Source organism: Halichoerus grypus, chromosome X (assembly GCF_964656455.1).
Source record: "Halichoerus grypus chromosome X, mHalGry1.hap1.1, whole genome shotgun sequence".
Taxonomy (NCBI): domain Eukaryota; kingdom Metazoa; phylum Chordata; class Mammalia; order Carnivora; family Phocidae; genus Halichoerus; species Halichoerus grypus.
Window position 1 is genome coordinate 106,728,435 of NC_135727.1, and position 23,607 is coordinate 106,752,041.

A 23,607-nucleotide genomic window follows, 5' to 3' on the forward strand; every position below is an offset into this window, starting at 1 on the left:
AAACAGAAACAAAAATTGACACTATTCAGACTACACCAAAATAAAAAGTTTTTGCACAGCAAAGTCTTTCAACAAAACAACAATTTAACATCAACAAAACAAAAAGGCAACCTACTGAATAGAAGAGAATATTTGCAAATGATATATCTGATAAGGGGTTAATACCCAAAACATATTATACAATTCAACACCAAAGAAGTAAATAATTCAAGTGAAAAATGGGCATAGGACCTGAATAGATGCATTTCCAAAGGGAATATTTTCTTTTGAAAGTGGTATTTAAGTCAGGCCCTGAAGGATGCATGGGATTTACCAGGGGAAGGAAGAGCCTTTCAGGTGGAAAGAACAGGTGGCCCAAAGCTCTTAGGTGGGAAATATCTTGGCATGGTCAAGGAACTGAAAAGAAACAAATGTGGCTGAACAGAGTATGAGAGACAACAAGTGGACAACAAGTTGATAATACCATCACCATTTATGGAGGTGTTGAGTTAATGCACATATTTTTTTTGAGAGAGAGAGAGTACAAGTGTGGGGGGATGCAGAGGGAGAGAGAGACAATCTTTTTTTTTTAATTTTATTTTATTATGTTATGTTAGTCACCACACATTACATCATTAGTTTTTGATGTAGTGTTCCATGATTCATTGTTTGCGTATAACAACCAGTGCTCCATGCAATACGTGCCCTCCTTAATACCCATCACCGGGCTAACCCATCCTCCCATCCCCCTCTCCTCTAAAACCCTCAGTTTGTTTCTCAGAGTCCATAGTCAGAGAGAGACAATCTTAAGCAGGCTCCACGCTCAGTGTGGAACCCGACTCAGGGCATGATATAATGACCCTGAGATCATGACCTGATGCCAAAATCAAGAGTCAGACACTTAACTGACTGAGCCACCCAGGTGCTCATAATGTATATTTTCTGTATCTAATTTGTAAGTATCAATGTTTGTATTTATTTAAAAAGAACCCTCATTCCTTCTTTTCCTACATTTGCAGACGATGAAAGAAAAGTTTATAGTGAATATCCTGGAACAATCTGGTAGAACAGAATTATAGAATGGGCCATGTTTTCCACATTTTTATCAATCAGACTGAGGAACATATTCTGTAGGCATGTGATTTGGGGGTGTGTGATTCTTTCTGTGCTTTATCTTGATGACAATATCATGATACTTAAGGGTTTCCATTTGTTGGCAGTAGTCCCACACACATTTTGAAAGGCAATAAATCCAATCTGTGTAAAGTGGATTTCTGTCTATTGGAGTACTCTACTACCACAGTATTGCTTGTTACAATTTAAAATTCTCTTGGGGTGCCTGGGTGGCTTAGTCGTTAAGTGTCTGCCTTCGGCTCAGGTCATGATCCCGGAGTCCTGGGATCGAGCCCCGCATTGGGCTCCCTGCTCGGGAGGAAGCCTGCTTGTCCCTCTCCCACTCCCCCTGCTTGTGTTCCCTCTCTCGCTGTGTCTCTCTCTGTCAAATAAATAAAATCTTAAAAAAAATAAAATAAAATTCTCATTAACTTCAGTGAGACTGTGTACTTAAGAAAGCAGCCAAATAGTGTCTTATGTTTAAATATAGCATTTGAATAATCAACAAAACTAAAAGGTGACCTACGGAATGGGAGAAGATATTTGCAAATGACATATCTGATAAAGGGCTAGTATCCAAAATCTATAAAGAACTTATCAAACTCAATACTCAAAAACCCAATCATCCAATTAAAAAATGGGCAGAAGACATGAATAGACATCTTTCCAAGACATACAGATGGCCAACAACACATGAAAAGATGCTCAACATCACTCATCATCAGGGAAATACAAATCAAAACTACAGTAAGACATCACTCACACCTGTCAGAATGGCTAAAATCCACAACACAAGAAACAACAGGTGTTGGTGAGGATGTGGAGAAAGCGGAACCCTCTTGCACTGTTGGTGGGAATTCAAACTGATGCAGCCACTGTGGAGAACAATTTGGAGGTTCCTCAAAAGGTTAAAAATAGAACTACCCTATGATCCAGCAATTGCGCTACTAAATATTTACCCAAAGAACACAAAAATACTAATTCAGAGGGATGCATGCACCCTGATGTTTATAGTAGCATTATCTACAATAGCCAAATTATAGAAACAGCCCAAGTGTCTACTGTCTGATGAATGGATAGAGAAGATGTGGTACATATATACAATGGAATATTACTCAGGCATCAGAAAGAATGATCTTGTCATTTGTGACAACATAGATGAACCTAGAGGGTATTACCCTAAGTGAAATAAGTCAGACTGAGAAAGACAAATACCATATGATTTCACTTATATATGGAATCTAAAATACAAAACAAATGAACAAACAAACAGAAACAGACTGATAAATACAGAGAACAAACTGGTGGTTGTCAAGAGGGAGGGGAGATAGGCAAAAGAGGTGAAGGATTAAGAAGTACACACTTCTAGTTATAGAATAAATCAATCCCGAAGATGAAAAGGACAGCATAGGGAATGCAGTCAATGATAATGTAGTAACACTGTATGGTAACACGATGACCACACTTGCTGCAAGGAGCGCTGTGTAATGCACAGAACTGGAGAATCACTGTGTCTACACCTGAAACTAATGCAACAGTGTATGTCAACTATACTTCCGTAAGAAAACATTTTTAAAAGAATTTCCTGAGATTCTTAACACTGAAAGAATCCACAGAAAGTACTTATTAACACCGTACCTGGAACATAATAGATGCTCCATAAAAATCTGTTTTGATGAAGAGTGTCACTGTTCAAAAATGCAAAAAAGGCAAACATGTAGAACACATCGACAAATACACTCGTTGAGAGTCTAAACTTTTCAGACATCTGTATAAGCATAGTGTCTCAGTGACTTCAGCAAAGATTTCAATATTTAGGTATAAAACATATTTTAATGATCTTATTTGAGTTAATTGCTCATATTTGGACAAAAAGCCTTTTTCTAATTTATCCTCAGAATGACTGTTATGGAAAATTGTACATCATCCGTGCATGTTTCAAAAGCACATCACACTATTTGTAGGAATATCAGGCATGTGTGGATGTGCATGGAACACTTGGAGCAGGAGTGAGAGAAGGTTACATCTTAACCAAACACACTTGCATTGTCACGTATTAACTATAATAATAGACTCCAGGATTAATGTCTCCATGATATTGGCATGTTAAATATAAAAGGTCTATGTTTGATAGGAAAAATCCCCCCCCCGTTTTTTTTTTTTTTTTTTTTTTTGGTACCTGTTCTTGGGCAGAATTTAACCTTCTCAGACCTAGTTTTTACTTGGTCAAAATTGACAAAGAAAGAAAAAGTTTCTGAGCACACTTCATTGGTTTGTTAATTGCCTGGATAATGGAAAAGAGAACCAGGACTTCAGTGTTCTTTTGCATTAACCAGGAGAATGCTACAGATCCTGATTATAAAATCTGATGTTGTGACCCATCTAATCTACAAAACAGACTCTGGATCTTAGCATTATGTTTACATTCCTTACATGAATGAGAAGAAGAAGCAATCTGACTTGCTTTGAAGTCTGTGGGGAAGTGGTTAGTGGTCATGTCAGGGATGAAAGTGGGAATTACATGTTTAATAGTGCAAGAGTCATGAATGGGGTTGCAATATGTATAGTTTGCTTGTAATAGGTGAAATTGTATACAAGAAATGTGTTCCCTGATGCCTCCTATAATAAAGACTAGCACTAACAAAGGATGATGGTGTTTCCATGTGCCAGCTAAAACAGTGTTACCACTTGGCAACAGAATAGACTTTTCAATTCACTTGGCCCTCAGGTTTTGAAATTATGATTTGGGGGTGAATATTGCAATGTAAGAAATTTAGGTTATTTCAAATTTTATGCTTAATGTAAGATTTTATTAATATTTTCCCAGCTTAGTATTTAAAATGAACACACAACAAGTTTGTGTAAAATGCAACTTCACTGTGTGAGGAATGGGAAGAGTTCCTGAGGTGTAGATGGCCCTGTGGTAGATGGTATGGTTCACTGCCTCTTCTCACTGGAGAGGGGCTTACATACCCGTCTCACTGACATCAGTAATGCTCATTTATTACTCATTCCTGCAGGAAAATTATGTATCACAGCACTGCTGAAATTAGAAGTAGCCATATGACTTGCTTACGCCAATGAAATACGGGTAGAAGTGATGTGCGTCGATGCTAAGCAGAAAATTTATTTATAATCTCATGGATCACCCTCTCTCTTTTCCTTTGGTCACAAAACCAGACATGTTCCAGATGGAATCTGCTCTATCAGCCCAGGTCTTGGAGTGAAGATAGCGTGAAACAGAGCCACAACCTACCCATGATATCACAAGCAAGAAACACACCTTTGCTGTCGGTAGGCCATTGAGTTTTGGAGAGTTAATTGTTATACAGTATAACTTAGCCCAAATTGACTGATAAAGATCCCAAGATCAAGGAGATACCGCTTATGAAAGTGAGTAAGACATGATTTGCATCCTTAAGAACATCATTTTATATTAGGGAAATGAATATATCAGAATAATTATAAAACAATAGATCAAAAGCTAATAAAACATGTGGAAAATACTATGATTACACAGAAGATGGAGAGACAAACCCTATATGAGAAGTTCTGGGAATGGTTCATGTAGGAACTATCAGTGAACTTGAATTTGGAAGGCTATGTAAGAGTTCCCTTTTTTAAAGGAGGACATTCTAGAAACAAATACCATGTTCAAAAGTATAGAGGTATGAAAAAAAATTAATTTTTAAAGGAATAGCAAATAAGTGAAACCATATGATAATTGACTTTCTCTGCTTGATTTATTTCACTTAGCATAATCTCCTCCAGTCCATAAGGAATAGCATGGAGGACATTAGGAGAAGGAAGGGAAAAATGAAGGGGGGGAAATTGGAGGTAGAGATGAACCATGAGAGACTATGGACTCTAAGAAACAAACTGAGGGTGTTAGAGGGGAGGGGGGTGGGGGGATGGGTTAGCCCAGTGATTGGGTATTAAGGAGGGCACGTATTGCATGGAGCACTGGGTGTTATAAGAAAAACAATAAAGCGTGGATCACTACATCAAAAACTAATGATGTATAGTGACTAACATAATAAAAAAAATTAAAAAATAAATAAATAATAAAACATTAATTGAGGGAAAAAAATAAAGGAACAGCAAGAAGCATGATGTGGTAGGGGGAATGTATAATGTCTGTGTAACGTGGGGGGAAAATTGAGCGATGAATCCAGAAAGCTTGTTAGATTATGAAGGGTCTTGTATACCATGCTAGCGAGGTAGCAAAGATACAGGAAGATCAGGATTCTGATTTTGTCTCTGCCATTAAATAGTCTCCCCTCGAAAAAGAATATTAGTTCTTCATCTGTACAATGGGATTGATAACACGTACCTCACAGATTTGGGGTGAAGAACAAAAGAAGTATCTAACGCTCAATAAATCTTAGTTCCCTCCCATTATGCTAAGGAGGTAAGCTTTCATGTAATGATTGTGTTGGGAGTATTTTTAAAGCAAAGGTTTGATGGGGTCAGAATCATACTTTAGAAAGATCACTCTGGAAGCATTTGGAAGATGAATGAGGTAGTGAAATGATGAGAGGCAAGGAGACCAGTTAGGAGCTCAGTGCTATAAAACAATCAAGAGTATGTGAGGATCCGAACTAAGGTGGTGCTAAGACCTGACCTTTCCCCTTTTGTCCTATGAATTCCTTAGATTTCAGGTGCATGTATGAGTACCGTCAACAGGGCAGGGAAACCATCTGTGATTTCCTAGGGTCTCAGTTTTGCAAAGGTAAATTTGGTACTGACCACACTCATTTATGTACTGAACCTTTGCTATTGAAGGCCCTGTATTCTGGTGCTTTCTAAGGTCTAGCGTATGATGCCTCACCCCATGTTTCAAGTCCTACCACTTCTTTCCCATCCCCTCATCATTCTGCTCATCTGATAAACTCATCGTCATTCATGTGAAAATGGGACAAAATATTTTTAATAATTACAGTTTCTATATTTTCCTTCATCTGTGCTTTCTGAAGACTATTATCTCAAAATATTACTCCTCCTCCTACTTGTTATTATTATTATTACTGTTATTTTTGCATAATGAATACAATGTCGGGTTTTATTTTTAAGAGCAATGATTCTCAAACTTAGCTGTTCATTAGAATTCCCTGGCGAGTTTTTCATACTGTCTATGCCCAGGTCACACCCCATACAAATTAAATCAGAATCTCTGGGGGGTGGAATCCTGTCATCAATAATTTTTCAAACTCCCAAGTTTTATACCAAAGAGCAGCCAAATTTGAGAAGCAGAGATTTATGGAGTGATTTTCAAGGTTTAATGTGCAAATCATCTGGGGGTCTTGCTCAAATGCAGATTCTGTTTCAGCAGGTCTGGGGCAAGGCCTGAAATTCTGCATTCCTGATGAGCTCCCAGATGACGCTGACACTGCTGGTCTGAGGACCGTGCATTGTGTAGCCAGGACTTACTGAGCCATTAATATCCCTGTTATAAAACCATTTGGTTTTATAAAATGGTTATAAAACCATTTTAAAGATTTTATTTACTTATTTGACAGAGAGAGAAAGTGAGTGCGCACAAGCCAGGGAAGAGGCAGAGGGAGGGAGAAGCAGACTCCCTGCTGAGCAGGGAGCCCAACGCAGGGCTCCATCCCAGGACCCTAGGACCATGACCTGAGCCGAAGGCAGACGCTTAACGACAGCCACCCAGGTGTCCCCATTTGAGGATATTTTAAAGAAAACATCATGGTGATTATTAAGAATTCTTCTTTCCCCTTGCTGCAAGGGCTACGTCTGGAATTCTAACTAAGCATGTGTCCACTGTTCAGCCGTCCCTTCTCCCTTACAAGTAATGGGATTATTTTGATTAACACTGGAAATGTTAATCAAAAGCCAAATGTAGCGAAACACTGCGTAATACAATTGACCCTTTTAAAAAAAGTTTTATTTTATTATATTATGTTAGTCACCATACACAATTGACCCTTTTAACAGGGCTCCATGGTCCTCATATGTGAAAGGCTAAGCTGTATTGACCCTTCATCAAAGAACTTTAAAAAGATACCAAACAAATCAATGTGTAATTATAATTAATAATGTTAAATTAACATTTAATATATGCCAAACAAGGTAAACCCCTTTAGAATGGCTGCAGAGGGGCTTAATGTTTAGAGGCCATTTAGAATGGCCTTTTCTGTCTGAAAAAGAGGTGCTTATAATGAGATTTAAGTTCATCTGGAAAATTAAAAGATGCCAGTAACACAAAAGTCACCTCTCTCATACCACATATGGTTCCAGATACAATGGAAATGTCAAATTCTATTTTTATTACATTACAGTACTTCCAGTTTTGGTATATGTTAGCAGAATTGTTACGAAAACTTAATTTCTTATGTGTGTGTGTGTCCTTTCTTATATGTGGAATGTCCAGTTCAAAAGCTAAATGGTTATTGAATGGACGTTTCGGGTCTGGTCCTTACTGGCTCCTTTTACTTGTATCCATTAGAGTCCAGCTGGATGGGGGTTGCAAGAGTGGCACTGGACAGTCTCCCTTTACCAGCCTAGAAACCAAATTCCACCATCCCGAACCTGTGGGCTCCAGAACATTTTTGAAACAATTTCTAAGGAACACACACACACATACAAGTACACACACTCCTAACAGTTTCATGCCTAATAAACTGTTAATCAAGAGCCTGTGGCTCAAGGCATTAGGTGGAACACCTAACATTTGTCTCTTTTCATAGAATCCTATTGAAATGACAACATAAATGGTACAGATGAGATAGATCCATTAAAGCTTTGAGAAGAAAACAACCTATGGAACAGAGATTTGGATAGATTTTTGGAAGAAGGAAGGAAGATGTAGTTACGAGAGATAAACCAGGGCAGAGGAAAACACGACCCAAAAAACACAAGAGAAAGCTATGGAGAAGGTTGGCATTTTCCACCTGGCAGAGAACAGGACCAGGCTGCTGGATAGGTCAGGGGATTAAGGAACTGCTCATGTAGTAGCTTGCTCAGTCAACAGGAGAATGAGAAGAAATTCCAGACAGGCAGTCAGGTCCGGGAAACATGGAAAATGACCAGTCCACATTATTCATCACTTGCCATGTTCCAGGCCCTGCCCCTGGTGTCCAGACTGAGCAGTGACTGCCTCAGTCTCTACTCTCAAAGAATGTATATTCTCACAGGAGAGGCGAACAGTAAACAGGCAATCCAATAAATATATATGTTTAACGATAAGGGCCAAGAAGAAAAGTAAAGCAGGTCACAAGGATAGAGTGACAGAGCTGCTGTCTTAGACTGAGAAGTCAGGCAGTGAGGGCTTCTCTGAGGTCATGACATTTGAGCAAAGCCTAACAGAAGTTAAAAGAATGAACCAAGTGATTCTGTGAAGGAGAAAGTTTCACAATCCAGATGAGGGAGGCTGCAGGTCTGAGCACCTGTCAAGGAGGCCATGTAGGTATAGCACCGTGAGTGACGCAGACGAGGTAGAGTGAGAGCCAGGGCCAGATCCGGTAAGATCTGAAAAGCAAGGGCCCCTACCACTAGACTTTTTAAAAGTGTGATGGAAAGGTACACAATTTCACTCATCCTTAAGCATCACTCTTTATTTGGACAACTAGCTGTGGGCAGAGAATGAATGGAAGCAGGAGACCAGTGAGGGGGTTAATTCCAAGAGTTGAGGTCAGACAAGATGGTGGCTGGAGCCAGGGTGTAGTGAGGACAGTGATGGCCATGTGTTAAATCTGAAGCAGGTTGCAGGATATGAGTCAAGGATAACTCACCTCGAATAAGAGATCAGAAAGCTTCAAGACACATGCCCCAGCAATGTAGTTTGAATAGCCGTGTCCAGCCAGGCCTCGAGCCTCAAGAGGAGGCCTGTGAGAAGGTTCTGGTTTTGCTTAAACTTCTTTGAATAAACCGAAAAATCTTAACCGCCTGTGGCTAACGTGGCTAATGAAATACCCAAAAGATGTAAAATGCTACAACCCCTTTTGCAAAAAAGTTGTCCCTATCTGGTGAAATTTCGTTGTTTTACTGATAAATAGGGGGGTTTCCCCCCCAGTCTGTTTAGAAGAGAATGGCTGGTAATGGCACTGACTACAGGCTCAGTCAAGACAAATTATTATTCAGCGATGAGTCAATGTTCTTGCCTGCTTCCCCACTCAAGCCTTACCTACCTAAAAAATGGAACATCTTGGGACAAAATGGTAATATTGTTTTCAAAGATGAACAAGCTCAGCAGAAGAGTGCTGAGATAGGTGCTGCACCTCAGCCAGTTCCCGTATTGGCTGGCATTGACCGCAGGGGCACAAGTTAAGGATGACGGGCCATGAACTTCTCTCTCAGATACCTCTGATTCCCCGCCTTCTGTGTTCTCGTCCATACCTCTGATCCAAATCCAAGCACAGGTGGGTGGACAGTTAGTTCCGTGCAGGCTGTGGTTTTTCTCAGGCTAACTGTGCTTTGCAATACCATGGACTCTGGCAGAAACTTGATGGCAACGTTTAACCTCAGGGGGCCAGAAACTAATGGATAAATGATGCTGCCTCCTCCTTTGGGTGGGCAATTCTGGGAGGCCCTGGGACAGTCACTGCTGTTGCTCATAGCAGTGACTTCACTAATGCACATTGGCCTTCCCTTGTTCCTAGTTTCACTTCTCCTGCACCCTCACCAGTAAATCACATCCCCAAGACACACACGGTCTTTGTCTGGTGCCTGCTTCAGAGAACTCAAGCTGAGGCAGCTTCTTTTTAGTAACTCAGCCACAGCTGACATGGCGAAAACATCAGTCTGGAAATAAAAGTTCTGATTTTCTTCATGACCAGCATTTGGCTCTGCTGCAAAGAAACTCACCTACATCCATTCACAAATATTTTGTGCTTCGTACACTATGAATGTTAAATGCATTTAACTGCAAACTTGAATGACTTATCAACTGCAGGATCCCATATTTCAAATGTATTTAATATGTACATGTACAGAGAATTTCCTCACACAAATTTGATTTAGTTGGGCAATATATCACTTATTGTGATATAAGTGGGCAATAATTACACAGTCTGAGGTTTCTAACCTAAATAAATTGCAATCTAACTGTAATAACTCACATTTTTGAGGTATCGTTAGCCATTTCCTACCTTCCACAACTTTGTAAAGTAAACACAGAGGATATATTTACTCTCATTTTTGAGATGATCAAAGTAGTAATCAGAGTGGTTAAAACAGGGAGTTTTCCCCCCAGGACTGCAAGACTGTTAAAACCCACACAATCACAGGAAAGGAGAGCAGGTTGGGCAACATGGTGAAGTTAAGAGATCTGTAGTTGTGGAAGAAACTTTTCACTCATGGTTTCATTTAGCAGGAGTACTGAGTACTTTTAATATGCCAGGCACTGTACAAGGCACTCTAGGTACACTGGTTGTGGGGAGGAGCTTGCTAAGAGAAGTCAGGAAAGAGGGAAAAAGAAAGCAGTTTCTGGGGAGGAAGTTATTACAACAGTTCCAGACCCTGATAGAGACAGGAGTCTCTGATAAAATTACCATCACCATTAGGGGATGTAGCTGTGTGGATGGACCAGTGGAGCAATGATTCACAAACTGATTGGTCCAATCAATTTTAATAGCCTGTCAACCAAAGGGGCAATCATTTTTAAACCTTCCAGTCAACTGAATTTATTAATTAGATAATTTGATCAACATCCCGTATTCGGATGAATGCAAAATCGGTAGATTTGCATTCAAAATTAATTGATTTGGTGAACATTTTTTCCTTAAATGAAGTGGTCATATGACTGATTTGGAAAGTTGCTTTTAGAACATTCCAGAATTATTTTGAGCGTGTCAGTATTCCGCCTCAGCAGCTAGGTGACCCCTAGGGCAGCAGATTACCTTCTTTGTAGCTCATCTGGAGGAAATAAATAATGATGACTTGATCTTCTTTAGGGGTTTCATGAGTCAGCACCTAAAGCCTATTAATTCTTCCACAGACAGAGCTTTAAACATTCTGGGTCTTGGAAAGGAAAATTAAGGAGGCTATCTCTTGGATTTGATCAGCCACTCTTCTTCTACAATAGTTTCCCAACATTTTCCTTGAAGAGTAAGAAAAACACTACTGTTACTCCCTGTCACCCATGTACTGAAGGAACTGAATTCTGAGGCATTTCAGCTCTTTTAAGCCTAGACTGAAAATTCCTATCAGGTTTCAGATCGTCATGCCTTCCTAGGTCAAGAGCAGCTTGCTGTGCAAAGGTCAGTTTTACAATTTTACCCAGCTTTATCCCCACCTGTACTACACTCCTACATCCTTTAGTGAAAGGTACATTACTTTGAAGTTGAAGGTTGCATTCAAGCAGGCAGAGCAGCTTTACTCCCACCCTGAGTTGGAACAGATAATGGATTCTACAGAGCAGGTGTCCAACTGATCAAGGTCACCGAACAATGACTCAGTGTAAATATCCAACTTGCAGTTGTGGACAAACTCAGCACATGACAGGTGCAGCTGATGAGTGTCCTTCTGTCTAGCTGTCACAGTGGTCTGAGGGCACAGAACAAATCAAATGCAGAAGCTTGTGCCTGCCTTGGAAGGTGATGTCTTCACTAATCCTGTAGCAACCAGCAGGCTGGCATTACGTGGTACAAATTTCTGCACTGGTGTGTTTGGGTGATTTTGTTTCTCAGGAGCTATTTGTTCAGGGAAAAAAATGGAAAGCAGAATGATGAAGTCAGTTTTCTCCTGACATTTCTAAGGATGAATACTTGTGAAGGACAAGCAGGCAATCTCTCCTTAGAAACAGTCAATCCAAAGAGCCTAGAAAGTCCTTCAGAGTTGCAAATAGAAGATCGAAACTTCAAGAAAAACATGAGGAAGAAAATCAGAAGACTCTGTTCCTGGGAAAGAACAGGAATTATAACCAATATGCTACAAGTTCATAGTTCTCAGCATTGTGTACTGAAGCTTCAATTTGAGAAAGTCAAAGTCAAAGGCATCAAATACATGCAAGGTGTGAATGATTAAAGTAACAAAAAATGGGTTGAACTAGGATTTTTTAAAAATATAGTTGATAAGATGAAGAGTTTTAGAAATACCTTTGAATCACAGAGGGCTAGGGTACATATATTACAATAGTTTATAGCACTTTTTCTGGTTTCACAGGCGAAAAGCCTAACATAAGGTTAAGTGCTCTAAAAGTGAATGAATATAAACTTAAGGTGCTTTATATTTTCAGTGTAATGAAGAGGGCAGCAAACATTTCTCTCAAGGGCTATATTGAGAGAAAAAATAATAATAACCCTTGAATGACGAAGAACACAGTGTACCTGTTAACACAGGTTTATAGAATTTTGCCCATTTCGCAAGTGTGATGGCTGAAGTTAAGGGACTTGTTTTATCTTTAGAGTGGAAGAGGCCAGATTCAAAGCCATCTTTTGACTGTTAACTCCGTCCTCTTGCTACTTTCCCACAGTGCCTGTAACACTCTGAGTATCAAAAAAAGGCCTCCAGAAAGCTCAGTCCTGCAGAGTTTGCTAATTTCTCCTCCCTCCAGGGTAAATGTAGCAATAATTGTGTGGGAACGCTTGCCCTTGGTGCTGAAAGAACAAGCTATAGCCTTCTCCTCCTTTTCTAAAGGTACAGTTGGCCAACAAAGATGTTTGAGTACCTACTGTATGCCAGACATTGTTCTAGTTGCTGGGACACAGAGTGACTGACTCCTCGTCTTCTCGGGACTTTCACACTAGTAGGGGGAGACAATTGACAAGCATCAAATAATGAAACCAGTCAATCATATCAGATTCTGATAAATGTCAGGAAGAAAATAATATAGGATGACATAATAAAAAGTAACTCTCTCTGGCAACTTAAGGTGGGGACTGAAGTAGACCAAGTTTTTTCTGCAAGGCTGATAGCAGGGGTTCCTCAAGCAGGAAGATCACTGAGGTAGCAATCACAATACCCCAAATAGGAACTTGAATATGGCAAATGATGACATGGACAATGAAATAACATTTCCAAGATAAATTATCGTTGTGGACCAGATGACCCATGCAGTGCTTTGAGTCTGGGCCAAGATATGCGGGCATGCAGAAGAAAAAGAGACAGCTTCTGGGTGGAGACTGAGGGTGGGCTTCCCTAGGAGAGATGGAATAATGGCAGTGTGGGTCTAATATCACCTCCTAGCTCTGAAGTTATCCCACACCATATTAAAAGGTGGTGGGAATAATGGTTGATACATCCCCCCACTTGTCACGTACCAGGCAAACATTTTACAGGAGTAAATCCATATACAGGATCATCTCACAGATGCTGTTGCCCCACATTACAAGTAAGGAAAGTGAGGCACAGGTGGCTTAAGGAACTGTCCTGTGAAAAGCTAAATAATGTCCCCCCAATGATGTCCATATTCTAATACTCAGAACCTGTGAATATATTATCTCACACGGTAAGAGACCTTGCAGATGTAATTTAATTACAAATTTTGAGATGGGGAGATTATTCTGGATTATGTGGCTTTGCCCAAGGTAATTATAAGGGTCTTTAAAAGAGTGGGATCGGAGATGGAAACAGAGGTAAGAGTGATGTGGCCAGGAGCCAAGGAATACAGGCAGCTTGTAGATGCTGGAAAAGGCAAGAAAATAGATATTCCCCTGGAGCTTCCAGAAGGAAATGTCACCTTGATTTTAGCCCAGTGAAACTGATTTCAGACCGCTGGCCTAGGGAACTGTAACGTAATAAATTTGTGTTGCCGTAAGCCACTAGATTTGTGGTAATTTGTTATAGCACCAATAGGAAACCAATACATTGCCCAAGGCCACGGAGTTGCAAAGTGTCAGGACCAGAATTAAAATTGAGGCAATCTGGTGCCAGGGATGGAGATTTAACCTCTGTGTTGTAGGGTCTCTCACACACACAATAAAATTTCAGGCTGAATGCAAATCAGTGTCTCATAGGTTTTCCTCTTATGCTCAGAATTTGAGACCCCAGAGAAACTACAAAAGGAGAACGATAATCCTAGACCAGCTGGTATACATTAGTCATCAGGCCTGGACCCACGAAATCCACTAAACAAACCTCCCATTTTAGAGATGAAGAATTTGAGGACTAAAGGGTTGTGATTTTGAAGTCAAGCAGCTGGTTGATGAAACAGTTAGTTACACAAGGGAGTAGGTGGTGATGTGGAAAGACCCACGGATCTCAGTCCCTGTAGAGAACTCAAGAAAGGAGGCTGTGTGGCAAGTGAGGATCAAAGGAGCCAGGCTTCCTGAAACCTGTGTTTCTCATTATTCAATTAGGAGGGGTGGGAGAAGAAATGTTAATTACACAACTACCCAAGGTAGTACCTCTAGAAGAATCCGAAGTTCTCACTGTAGCAAACTCTTAGCCCCTGTGATTATTATATCCCCAAATTATTAGCCACTTTTACATCCTGGTCACTCATGCTCTTTAGTACATAAAGTGGGTGCTCGTGAATATCAACTGAATTAAACAAAACGCTTATGACAGCATCCTAAAACCATTCCTTTTCAAAATTCAAAGTGCATGCAAATCCCCTGGGGACCATATTAAAATGCAGATTCAGAGTGAGAAGGTCTGGCTGGGAACAGAGATTAGGCATTTCTAGCAAGTTACCATGTAATGCTGATACCGCTAGTCCATGGTCTGTACTTTTCAAGTTCCCCGAAAATGAGACTTCCCTATCCATATGCAAAATATAAGTCATACAAAGTTTGATCACTTAATGAAAGTATTCAAAGATGGCACAAATAGATTTCCCTCCTTTTATTAGGCACCCCTGCCTTTCCAATAAAGGGAGCAAATTAGATGCCAGGTTTCAATGGAAAGAGTTGGAACACTGCCCCCAAATACCTGCTCCCTGCTCTCTGCTCTGTCTTCCAGAGGCAGGGAAGGGTGTAATGAGAAGAAAGAAGGAAGTGTTCTGGAGCTCCCGTGCCTCCGTCCCTCCTTCGTTCTCAGCCGTTAAGGCGGATCTGCCCCTTCTGAACCGCTGAGGTCAAGGGCGAACACACCGAAGCACAGCGCCGCGCCCCCCTCCGCGCCCTTGCCCTGGCGGAGACGGCCGACGCGCGTGCGTGCGTGCTTGGTATAAATAGATCCCAGGCGGCCGCCACCGGACAGAGCTGGGTTCCGGGCACCGCGGGCCATGGCGGGCGAGGACCACCAGTGGCAGGGCAGCATCCTCTACAACATGCTCATGAGCGCGAAGCAGACGCACGCGGCCCCGGAGGCGCCCGAGGCGCGGCTGGGGGGCGCGTGCTGGGGCTGCTCGTGCGGCTCGGAGCCCCCGGTGGGCAGAGAGGGGCTGCCGGGTGGGCGGGCGGTGACGCTCCTGTACCGCTGCTGCTTTTGCGGCGAGAACCACCCGCGGCAGGGCAGCATCCTCTACAACATGCTCACGAGCGCGAAGCAGACGCACGCGGCCCCGGAGGCGCCGGAGGCGCCCGAGGCGCGGCTGGGGGGCGCGTGCTGGGGCTGCTCGTGCGGCTCGGAGCCCCCGGTGGGCAGAGAGGAACTGTCTGCCGGGCGGACCATGGCGCTTCTGTACCGCTGCTGCTTTTGCGGTGAAGACCACCCTCGCCAAGGCAGCATCCTTTACAGCTTGCTCACGAGCGCGAAGCAGACGCACGTGGCGCCGCAAGCGCCCGAGGCGCGGCCGGGGGGCGCGTCGTGGGACCGCTCCTACGGCGCGCAGGGCCTGGGGGGCAGACGGCAGGTGCCGGGCGGGCCGGCAGTGGCCCTCCTGTACCGCTGCGGCTTTTGCGGGCAAGACCACCCGAGCCCGGGCAGCCTCCTCCACCACTTGCCCACGAGCGCAAAGCAGACGCACGGGGCTCCCGATGCGCAGCCCGCGGCCCCTTGGTGGGGCCCCCCGTGTGGCGCGCAGCGGCGGGTGGCCCTCAAGAGTCCACAGGTGGTCTGCGAGGCAGCCTCGGCCGGCCTGCTGAAGACGCTGCGCTTTGTCAAGTACTTACCCTGCTTCCAGGTGCTCCCTCTGGACCAGCAGCTGGTGCTGGTGCGCAACTGCTGGGCGCCGCTGCTCATGCTCGAGCTGGCCCAGGACCGCTTGAACTTTGAGACGGTAGACACCTCGGAGCCCAGCCTGCTGCAGAAGATCCTCACCACCAGGCGGCGGGAGACCGCGGGCGACGAGCCGTCGCCGCTGCCGCCGCTGCCGCCGCTGCCGCCGCTGCCGCCGCTGCCGCCGCTGCCGCCGCTGCCGCCGCTGCCGCCGCTGCCGCCGCCGTTGGTATCGCCGCCCGAGGCCGGGCGTTTGCCTTCGGCCGCTGAAGTCCAAGCCATCCAGTGCTTCCTTGCCAAGTGCTGGAGCCTGAACATCAGTACCAAGGAGTACGCCTACCTCAAGGGGACCGTGCTCTTTAACCCAGGTAAGGGCGCGGCCTCGGGCGCAGGCTTTTCTCTGTTCAGAAAAAACCCTGGGCAGTGCCTACCTGAAGGCGCAGGCACTGAAGAGTTCTCGGTGGTCGGGGGAGTGTCGGGGCACCGGCGAAGAATCACGGTAACTCCGCAGAGTTGGGGGAACTCCAGAAAGCCCTCCTCGTGGGTGGGCTGCTGCCAGACACTCAGCAGAGCGCAGGGGGATTGTTTGTTGAGGTTTACTGCTTCTCTCTCTACCTCTTTCTGCTACTAAGGAAAAGTTTGTGCCATCGAGGCACGGGGCTGGTCCTTCTCCTCTAGTCTTTTGAATCCAGTAGTATAGCTATAAAAAAAGTTTGTGTTCACTGCAAATTCTGCAACATGTCTTTCTGAGATGCAGTTCTGAAATTTACTAGAACCTTTTTGTTGGAGGAAATCTATTCAGGCTGGTAAGAAAGGAAACATTTGTTAAGGAGTCCTAGATCATCCCCCCCCCCCAGGGGGGACACTGTCATGCAGGACACTGGACTTAGCCTTTCGTGGGTCTCCCTCTGAATGATCATGTTTATGGTCCTAAGCAGCTGGACTATGTCATCCTCCGAGTGTCTGTATCAGGGTACCAAGGGGGCAGGGAAAAAACACTAGGGACTGCGAGCGGGAGCACTGTCTGTTCGAGCTTGCAGAGACCCTAGGGACCTCCTAATCAAGCCCCTCTGCCCTTCACCCTTACTCCACCCCATTTCCAGATTAGGGAGCCTAGTCCCAAATGACTTTACTCCATAGTAATGGCCAGTGAGTCATGGAGCATGGCTCTCCTGGCCCCCAGGGGATGTCCACGGCAACACACTTCCAAGCTGGCTGTTAGGTCCAGCCAGATCATGAGAGAACATCTCCGTGGACCACCCAGCACTTTTTCTCGAGTATGTCCCATTACTAGAGTTGTCTTTGACCAGAATCCTTCCAAAAGGGTCACAAGCGGGCACAAAGTTTCCAGGCAGCTTGAGTTGGGATAGTTTGTATAATGCTCCCTCTACACCTTCTTTTCCGTAACACCAGAAGTCTCTGGTTATGTCCCTGCCTGCTGCCTAGCATTTTTTGAAAGGGTAGAGAGCAATATTTAATAGGATGATATTTCACTCAGAACTCACATTTCAAGACCTAGAGCCTTCAGCTCATCCCAGCGATCACTGTAGGTCAACTTTTGCTTATATCCTTGTTTTCCAAACTTGCCTGTCCATAGGGGGAGGGGGGCACTTGTTCAAAGTCTTACCAGGCTCCTCCCTGGAGGTCCTGATACGGTAGCTGTGGTCCAGGGTCTGTAAATCTGCATTTGTAGTGAGTGTCCAAGGTGGTTCTTAAGATCATTTGGAATACATGTCTTGCTCTTTCAGCCAGTGTTCTTAAACATCTCCCTTGGGCCTTGTTCTGTTGGAATACAAAACAAAGGCTGGGGCTCAGCTTCCAGAACTTTACATTCCACTAGTTTGCTTCTTTCCCTCCACCCTCCTTAGCATACTTTGGTCACACACATGCATCTCCCTTATTCTCTCTCTCTGCTTCTCTGAATCCTCTCACTGTGAATTTAATCAACTAAACTGAGTGTATTTTAAACACAAATGCACCTGCTAAGCGTGTGGCCTTTCTTTGACGTTGATCCTTTTGTTGTGTATCTTCTGATCTTTATGTGTAAACATTTTTTTTTTTATTATTGTGGAGTCATCTCTCCACATTTTCTTTTTCCCGAATTTACTTTATGGGCCTGCCTTTTACCAGGGGATTGGAGGGGGGCAATGGAAAAGGAGGGTGTGTTTTGAAAGCAGAGGAAAGGGACAGGGAGTTCACAAGATGACATTTTAAGGAGCCATGAATCCAGACTAGAGGAACTTCAAATTCCTGGTGGAGATTGATGCAAGCCTCCTCTTCCCCTCATCAATGGAATTCAAACGATAAAATGGGGTCTCAAGTCTGGATAATGAGTGTAGGTAGTAGGGGATTGTTAATGTGTGGAGCGGGGTAATCAGAAATGGAATATGGAGCACAGATGTGGCCTAATTTCCTTCTCCTTTTATTAGACCTATTTGCCTATGATAGGAATGACTCGCCTGTTCCCATTACTATTTTTTAAAGAACGTAGGCTGGTCCTGCTACTTTGTTGGTCACCATGGTGCTTTTAAAATACTTTACTGCTGGATTCTGTAGGAAAGGGAAGGAAAACGATTGCCATCATCACTGACATCCCTTAAACAGCACTGTAAAATTGGTAATTGTTTAAATACAAGTTAAAGAACTTTACAGTAGTATTTCTGTCCTGCAGGATCAAAGAACTTTTAAAAGCAGCCTCCCCTTAACACCTTCTTTATAAAACTTACAGGCACATTATGTTTCCTACATTGTAGTTCATTCACTTTTAGTAGGGTTATCACATAATACTGCAAGAAGGTCAGGCATTCCTTGTTTGAAAAGTTACTTTTGAACCATGTTGAAATTGATGATGTTTACAGGTTTACTTTTTAACACCTGTAAGACAGTGCTTTTAAAGACCTCTTTAGTATTTTTTAAAAGATGCTTTTGCAATATTTATTAAAATCAGTTTCTAAAAAAATTCTTCCCCAATACAGAAACCATGGTACAATGAGCTAAATGGCCAGTGTTATCTCTTAAATTACTCTGGAACTCAAAACTACAATCAGCCTGTCGGCAGACAGTTATAATGAGACTCATGAGTCACTGCGGCTGTGAAGTTTGCCCCCATCAGCTGGGCAATCATGGTATTGGTGGGAAATTCAAGGGAGGACGGTGAAATATTTGTCATCTGGCAAAACCTGTAGTCATTCTACAATGGCCTGTTTCCCATAGGTAAAAGGTCAAGTGCTCACTTCTTGAAATAATCTTAATGAATGTCTTCCTATTTCTACAGTGAACTGGAGCCGTACTTCATTAAATGATACTCTACTGTCACAGTGAATAAATGTGCATGTGCTGGCTCAGGGCCAGCAGTTTTTACATGTGAGGATACAAACACAGTGACTATAAAATGACTAGATGATATTTCATTCTCAGAAGCATTGCTTCTGAAAACTTAGAATGGGTTTGGCATTTTGTCCTTGTTCCAGAAAGCCCTTTTAAGCAGGGAGCTTGAACTCTTGTTTAATGTGGGAAGGGGCAGAAATGGACATATCTAAATGAGCTAAGGATGCCGAGTGAGCTGTTCACAATAAAGAGACTCTTCTCCCTTTTTCTCCTCCAGGCCTGCCAGGTCTTCAGTGCGTGAAGTACATTCAGGGACTTCAGTGGGGAACTCAGCAGATCCTCACGGACCACATCAGGATGACACACAGGAAGCCGGAGGCCAGGTTCGCCGAACTGAACAGTGCCCTCTTCCTGCTGAGATTCATCAATGCCAGTGTCATCGTGGAACTGTTCTTCAGGCCCGTCATTGGTTCCGTCAGCATGGATGATATGATCCTGGAGATGCTCTGTGCGAGGTTATGAAGGTTATGAAGGGGGCCACACAGGTGCAGTTGACCATGTAAGAAAAAGCAGTCACAGGCAGAAGAGTGTTTTAAAAAAATGACAAATAAACTTTCTTATTTTTATATGCATACTTTTGTGTTCAATTAAAGAAGAACTTTAGTGGTAGACAATTAGCAAATCCTCTGATCTGTACAGTTTCATGGTGGAGAAACATGTGCCAGCAGGTAACACATCTCTGTACATCTCCAAGGAAAGAGCAGATGACTGCTCTAATAAGCTATTATCAGACCTTTAGTGACTCTCCACTGAACCTGCTAAATCACGTTTGTAATATTAAATTATAATAAATGTTATGATATTGACTATTAACTAGATTGTAAAAAATTGCAGAGCTTAAGCAAGTCTTCAAAAAATATAAAAAACCTAGTGAACATAAACAGACATTAAGTTATCTTTGTAAGTGGCATCAGGACATTTAATATTATTGCATGCCAGGATTGGCGAGGGTTGACTCGGCTCTATCTTCACTTCCACTTCCCGTATGGAAGATGGTCCTTGGAGCAACTGGAGTTAAGTGGCAATCTTTGATCACAGAAACACCTGAAAGCCAGATTTTTCAGAAATTTAGTCTGAGACTTGATACAATAAATAAAGTTCAACAAGCAGCTTCTATAAAGGGGCATTGTAGTTGGAGAAAGCTCAACATTGTTATAAACTCCTAGTGGTATCTCAGCCTTAAGATACATATGTAACTATCACACTGAAGAAGCATCCTATAAAATCATAAAGTGACTTTATTGTTGACTCTTGCTGCCCCAGTACATGTAATCTGTAGAACCAGTTCTTCCTTCTCCCTGGATAAAGCTTAAGGCACTAAATGTTTATTCACTTATAGGTAAGAAATTGCCCATTAGTGATTAATACATCTAAGCCCAGGGTAGTAACCCAAAGCAGGCAGTCTTCAACTTACGTGCAGACCCCTTTGGCAGCCTGGTAAATGCCTGGACATCTGAGAATCAAGGCTCTCAGAATAATGCAGCAAATAAAATACTCAGGATTACAAAGGATATGAATTATGTCAAAATATAACAGTAAAAATGTCAAATTTTAAAAATAGTTTAAAATGTATAATGTATATGCTTCCTTATCAATACATTAAGTAAACTGGTGGCAGGTGCAGTCATCAATATAATTGAAATTTCAAAATAATCTACAACATCTACAGTATGATAAGAAAATGCAACATTTCCATTGGTGACTGTATTGGGAGACCCCCAAGGTCACCACCCCATTCAGATTTGCTAGAAGCTCTCACGGACACAGCATACAGTTGTGTTCAGGGCTAAGACTTGTTATAGTGATGTGGTAAGGATACATAGCCTGATCATAAGGGGGAAAAGCACAGGCAGCGTCTGGAGGAATCCATGTGTCCATGCACAAGCTGCTATTTGCTCTCCCCCTCCCATGAGGGATCATGCAGAGCACACATTCTTCCTCAGCGAAGAAAATGCAGCACCATGTATGTGATATTTCTGCCCAGGGAGGTTGAGACTCAGTGCAGGCTTTTAATTGGGGGCTGCTCACATAGACACCTTTCACCAACCACGTACCAAAATTCCAAACACAGAGAAAGAAAGCAAATGCTCGGTATAAACTCCACTGTTTTCACATTCTAGGCCCAGTGAGTCACTCTTACGAGTTAGGGAAGGGCAGGAACACTCCCCAAAGGAAGGTTCCCAGATGTCAGCCAAGGGTTGGCCTTGCAAGGAGGCCGATCTAATGATAGCTGTCTCACTCTTGCTATGCTAACTCGTCTGCACAACCCACTCGCTTGGCCCATGGCCAAGGAGTCTTTACAGCCCTTGCAGTAGGACTCCACCCAACAGGCTGAGGCCAACCTGCAGTATTGATCTCACATACACCTTTTGGGGGTTCTGGACTTAGTTAAAACACAGACCATGAGCCATAAAGCTCTGTCTTACAAAGCCAGGTGGCTTCCTTCATCACTTCCTGTATGAACCTTTTTGTTTTGTTTTGTTTTAATCTGGCCTGAGGGATCAGTTCTGGCCCAGCACAGCCTGGCAAGTAAGATGAAGCTGTCCCCAAGCCTTCCAGGGGCTGAGGCAGTGTATGATGGTCAGGGCACACATCCAAGAAATACAGTCCCCGAAGGTACATGTGTCCCCGGACACAAAGAGTTTACAAAGTTCGGGCACCCCACGCAGGCCAGGCGTTGGTCATGCACTACACGCCAACGGGGCCCCCAGTGTGGCTTCCCTGTGTGGTTCCTCCCGCCCCAGGGTTCTCAGTGGTGCCCTGCAGACGAAGTGCCTGAGGGGGTCAGTTCCGAGGAGCTCTGTCAGCAACGCTAGTCATTGGCCTGCTCGTGGAGGCGCTCTGCGGGGACCGGGCAGGAGCCCCAGCGCAGCGGCACACTGTCGCATGCGGCCTGGGCTTGGCCGTCCTCCGAAGAGCTCAGGGCAGCTGTGGCACAGGCAGCACGCTTTTCCTTCAGGAAGAGGGAAAAGCTTCGGGGAGCAGTTCTGGAAAACCAAGATCATGAAGGCCCCCCCCACCCCGTGCCTCCCCATATACCCAGGTTTTGTTGTTGCAACATCAGTGTGTCCCACTCACTAATCCTAGCTTTACAATTTCTCCTAATCATTTTTTTCCCCAGACATTTCATCGGGAAGGGTTGTGTGTGAGAGGGACACAAGCATTTTCACAGGATAACGTTTTCATACTACTTAACCAGAAAGACACATCATATTCAAGAACTGGCCAGGGCAAAGAAATGGTCAGGGTGAAATCCTGAGTTTTCAATATTTTTTAAAAATGGGTTTACGTAACCCCTCCTCTCCCCAGACCTCTTGTCCTGATCATTTTTCCGGTGAGCAGCCTAGAGAAGATCAGTCCCTTTCTGGAGAGAGCTGCCCTGCCCCATCCAGCTGCCTTACCAAGGTGTGTACAGCGGGAGAAAGGTCACGCGGTAGAGGCGGGCCGTCAAGCCGCTGCTGCAAATCAATCACAACCGATCTGGAAAGCAGAACACAGCCAGCAGCAGTGACACATCCCGCCCCCCCCCCAGGGGTTCCAGAATGTGGTCAGAGGTGGGCAGGGGGGGCACACTCCCCCAGGGTGCAGCTTTCAACAGGAATCACAGGTTCGGAACGCAGTCAGGCTCCTCATCAGAAACATGGAGTCCTTCTGCAGCTACATTTTATATGGTCTCATTCGAGAACAAGCCCTTTCCTTAGACATCCACAAGTGACCTAGCTGGTCCAGCCAGCAGCCACCACATTTTCAAAACTACGACCCCGTAGAGGGGGCTCCTAACTTGCCGGCAGTCCCAGAGTCTGACTTCTGTTCCTCGAGCTTGTGTCTGCTCAGTCGCTGGCACGGAAACAACCCAGGGCGGGGGGTATCAGGTTTCAACTTAGAGTCAGGTCCAGAAAAACAGCATCTGGGAAGTCAGTAAATCAAAAAGCCAGCAGCTTTTGCACAGGAGCAACAAAGCTGAGACACTGTAGGGCCAGGTGCCTGTGTTCCAAGTCCAAGCGACAAGCCAAGCTTTTCCACGCACTTTTTCCTTGTCAGTCTTAGGGTCCAAATTGCCCCATGCAAAAATGTGCACACCAGGGGCCAAAAAATCATCAGCTCCCGAGGGTCAGAAATCTGATTTTT

At 43.8% G+C, this 23,607-nt stretch overlaps 1 protein-coding gene across 1 annotated transcript; it reads left to right on the forward strand.

Annotated features, from left to right (window-relative positions):
- Positions 1–15,217: 15,217 nt before the first annotated feature.
- NR0B1 (nuclear receptor subfamily 0 group B member 1) lies at positions 15,218–20,045 on the forward strand. Its single transcript, XM_036111981.2, has 2 exons — positions 15,218–16,460; positions 19,697–20,045. The coding sequence occupies exons 1-2, from the start codon at positions 15,218–15,220 to the stop codon at positions 19,939–19,941; spliced, it is 1,488 nt and encodes a 495-aa protein (XP_035967874.2). The 3' UTR covers positions 19,942–20,045.
- Positions 20,046–23,607: the final 3,562 nt, after the last annotated feature.

Bases quoted from the DNA above. Each gene is read 5' to 3' on its own strand.
- NR0B1 (XM_036111981.2), top strand. From the start codon at position 15,218: ATGGCGGGCGAGGACCACCAGTGGCAGGGCAGCATCCTCTACAACATG. The intron at 16,461-19,696 runs GTAAGGGCGCGG...TTTCTCCTCCAG, and splicing joins GACCGTGCTCTTTAACCCAG to GCCTGCCAGGTCTTCAGTGC.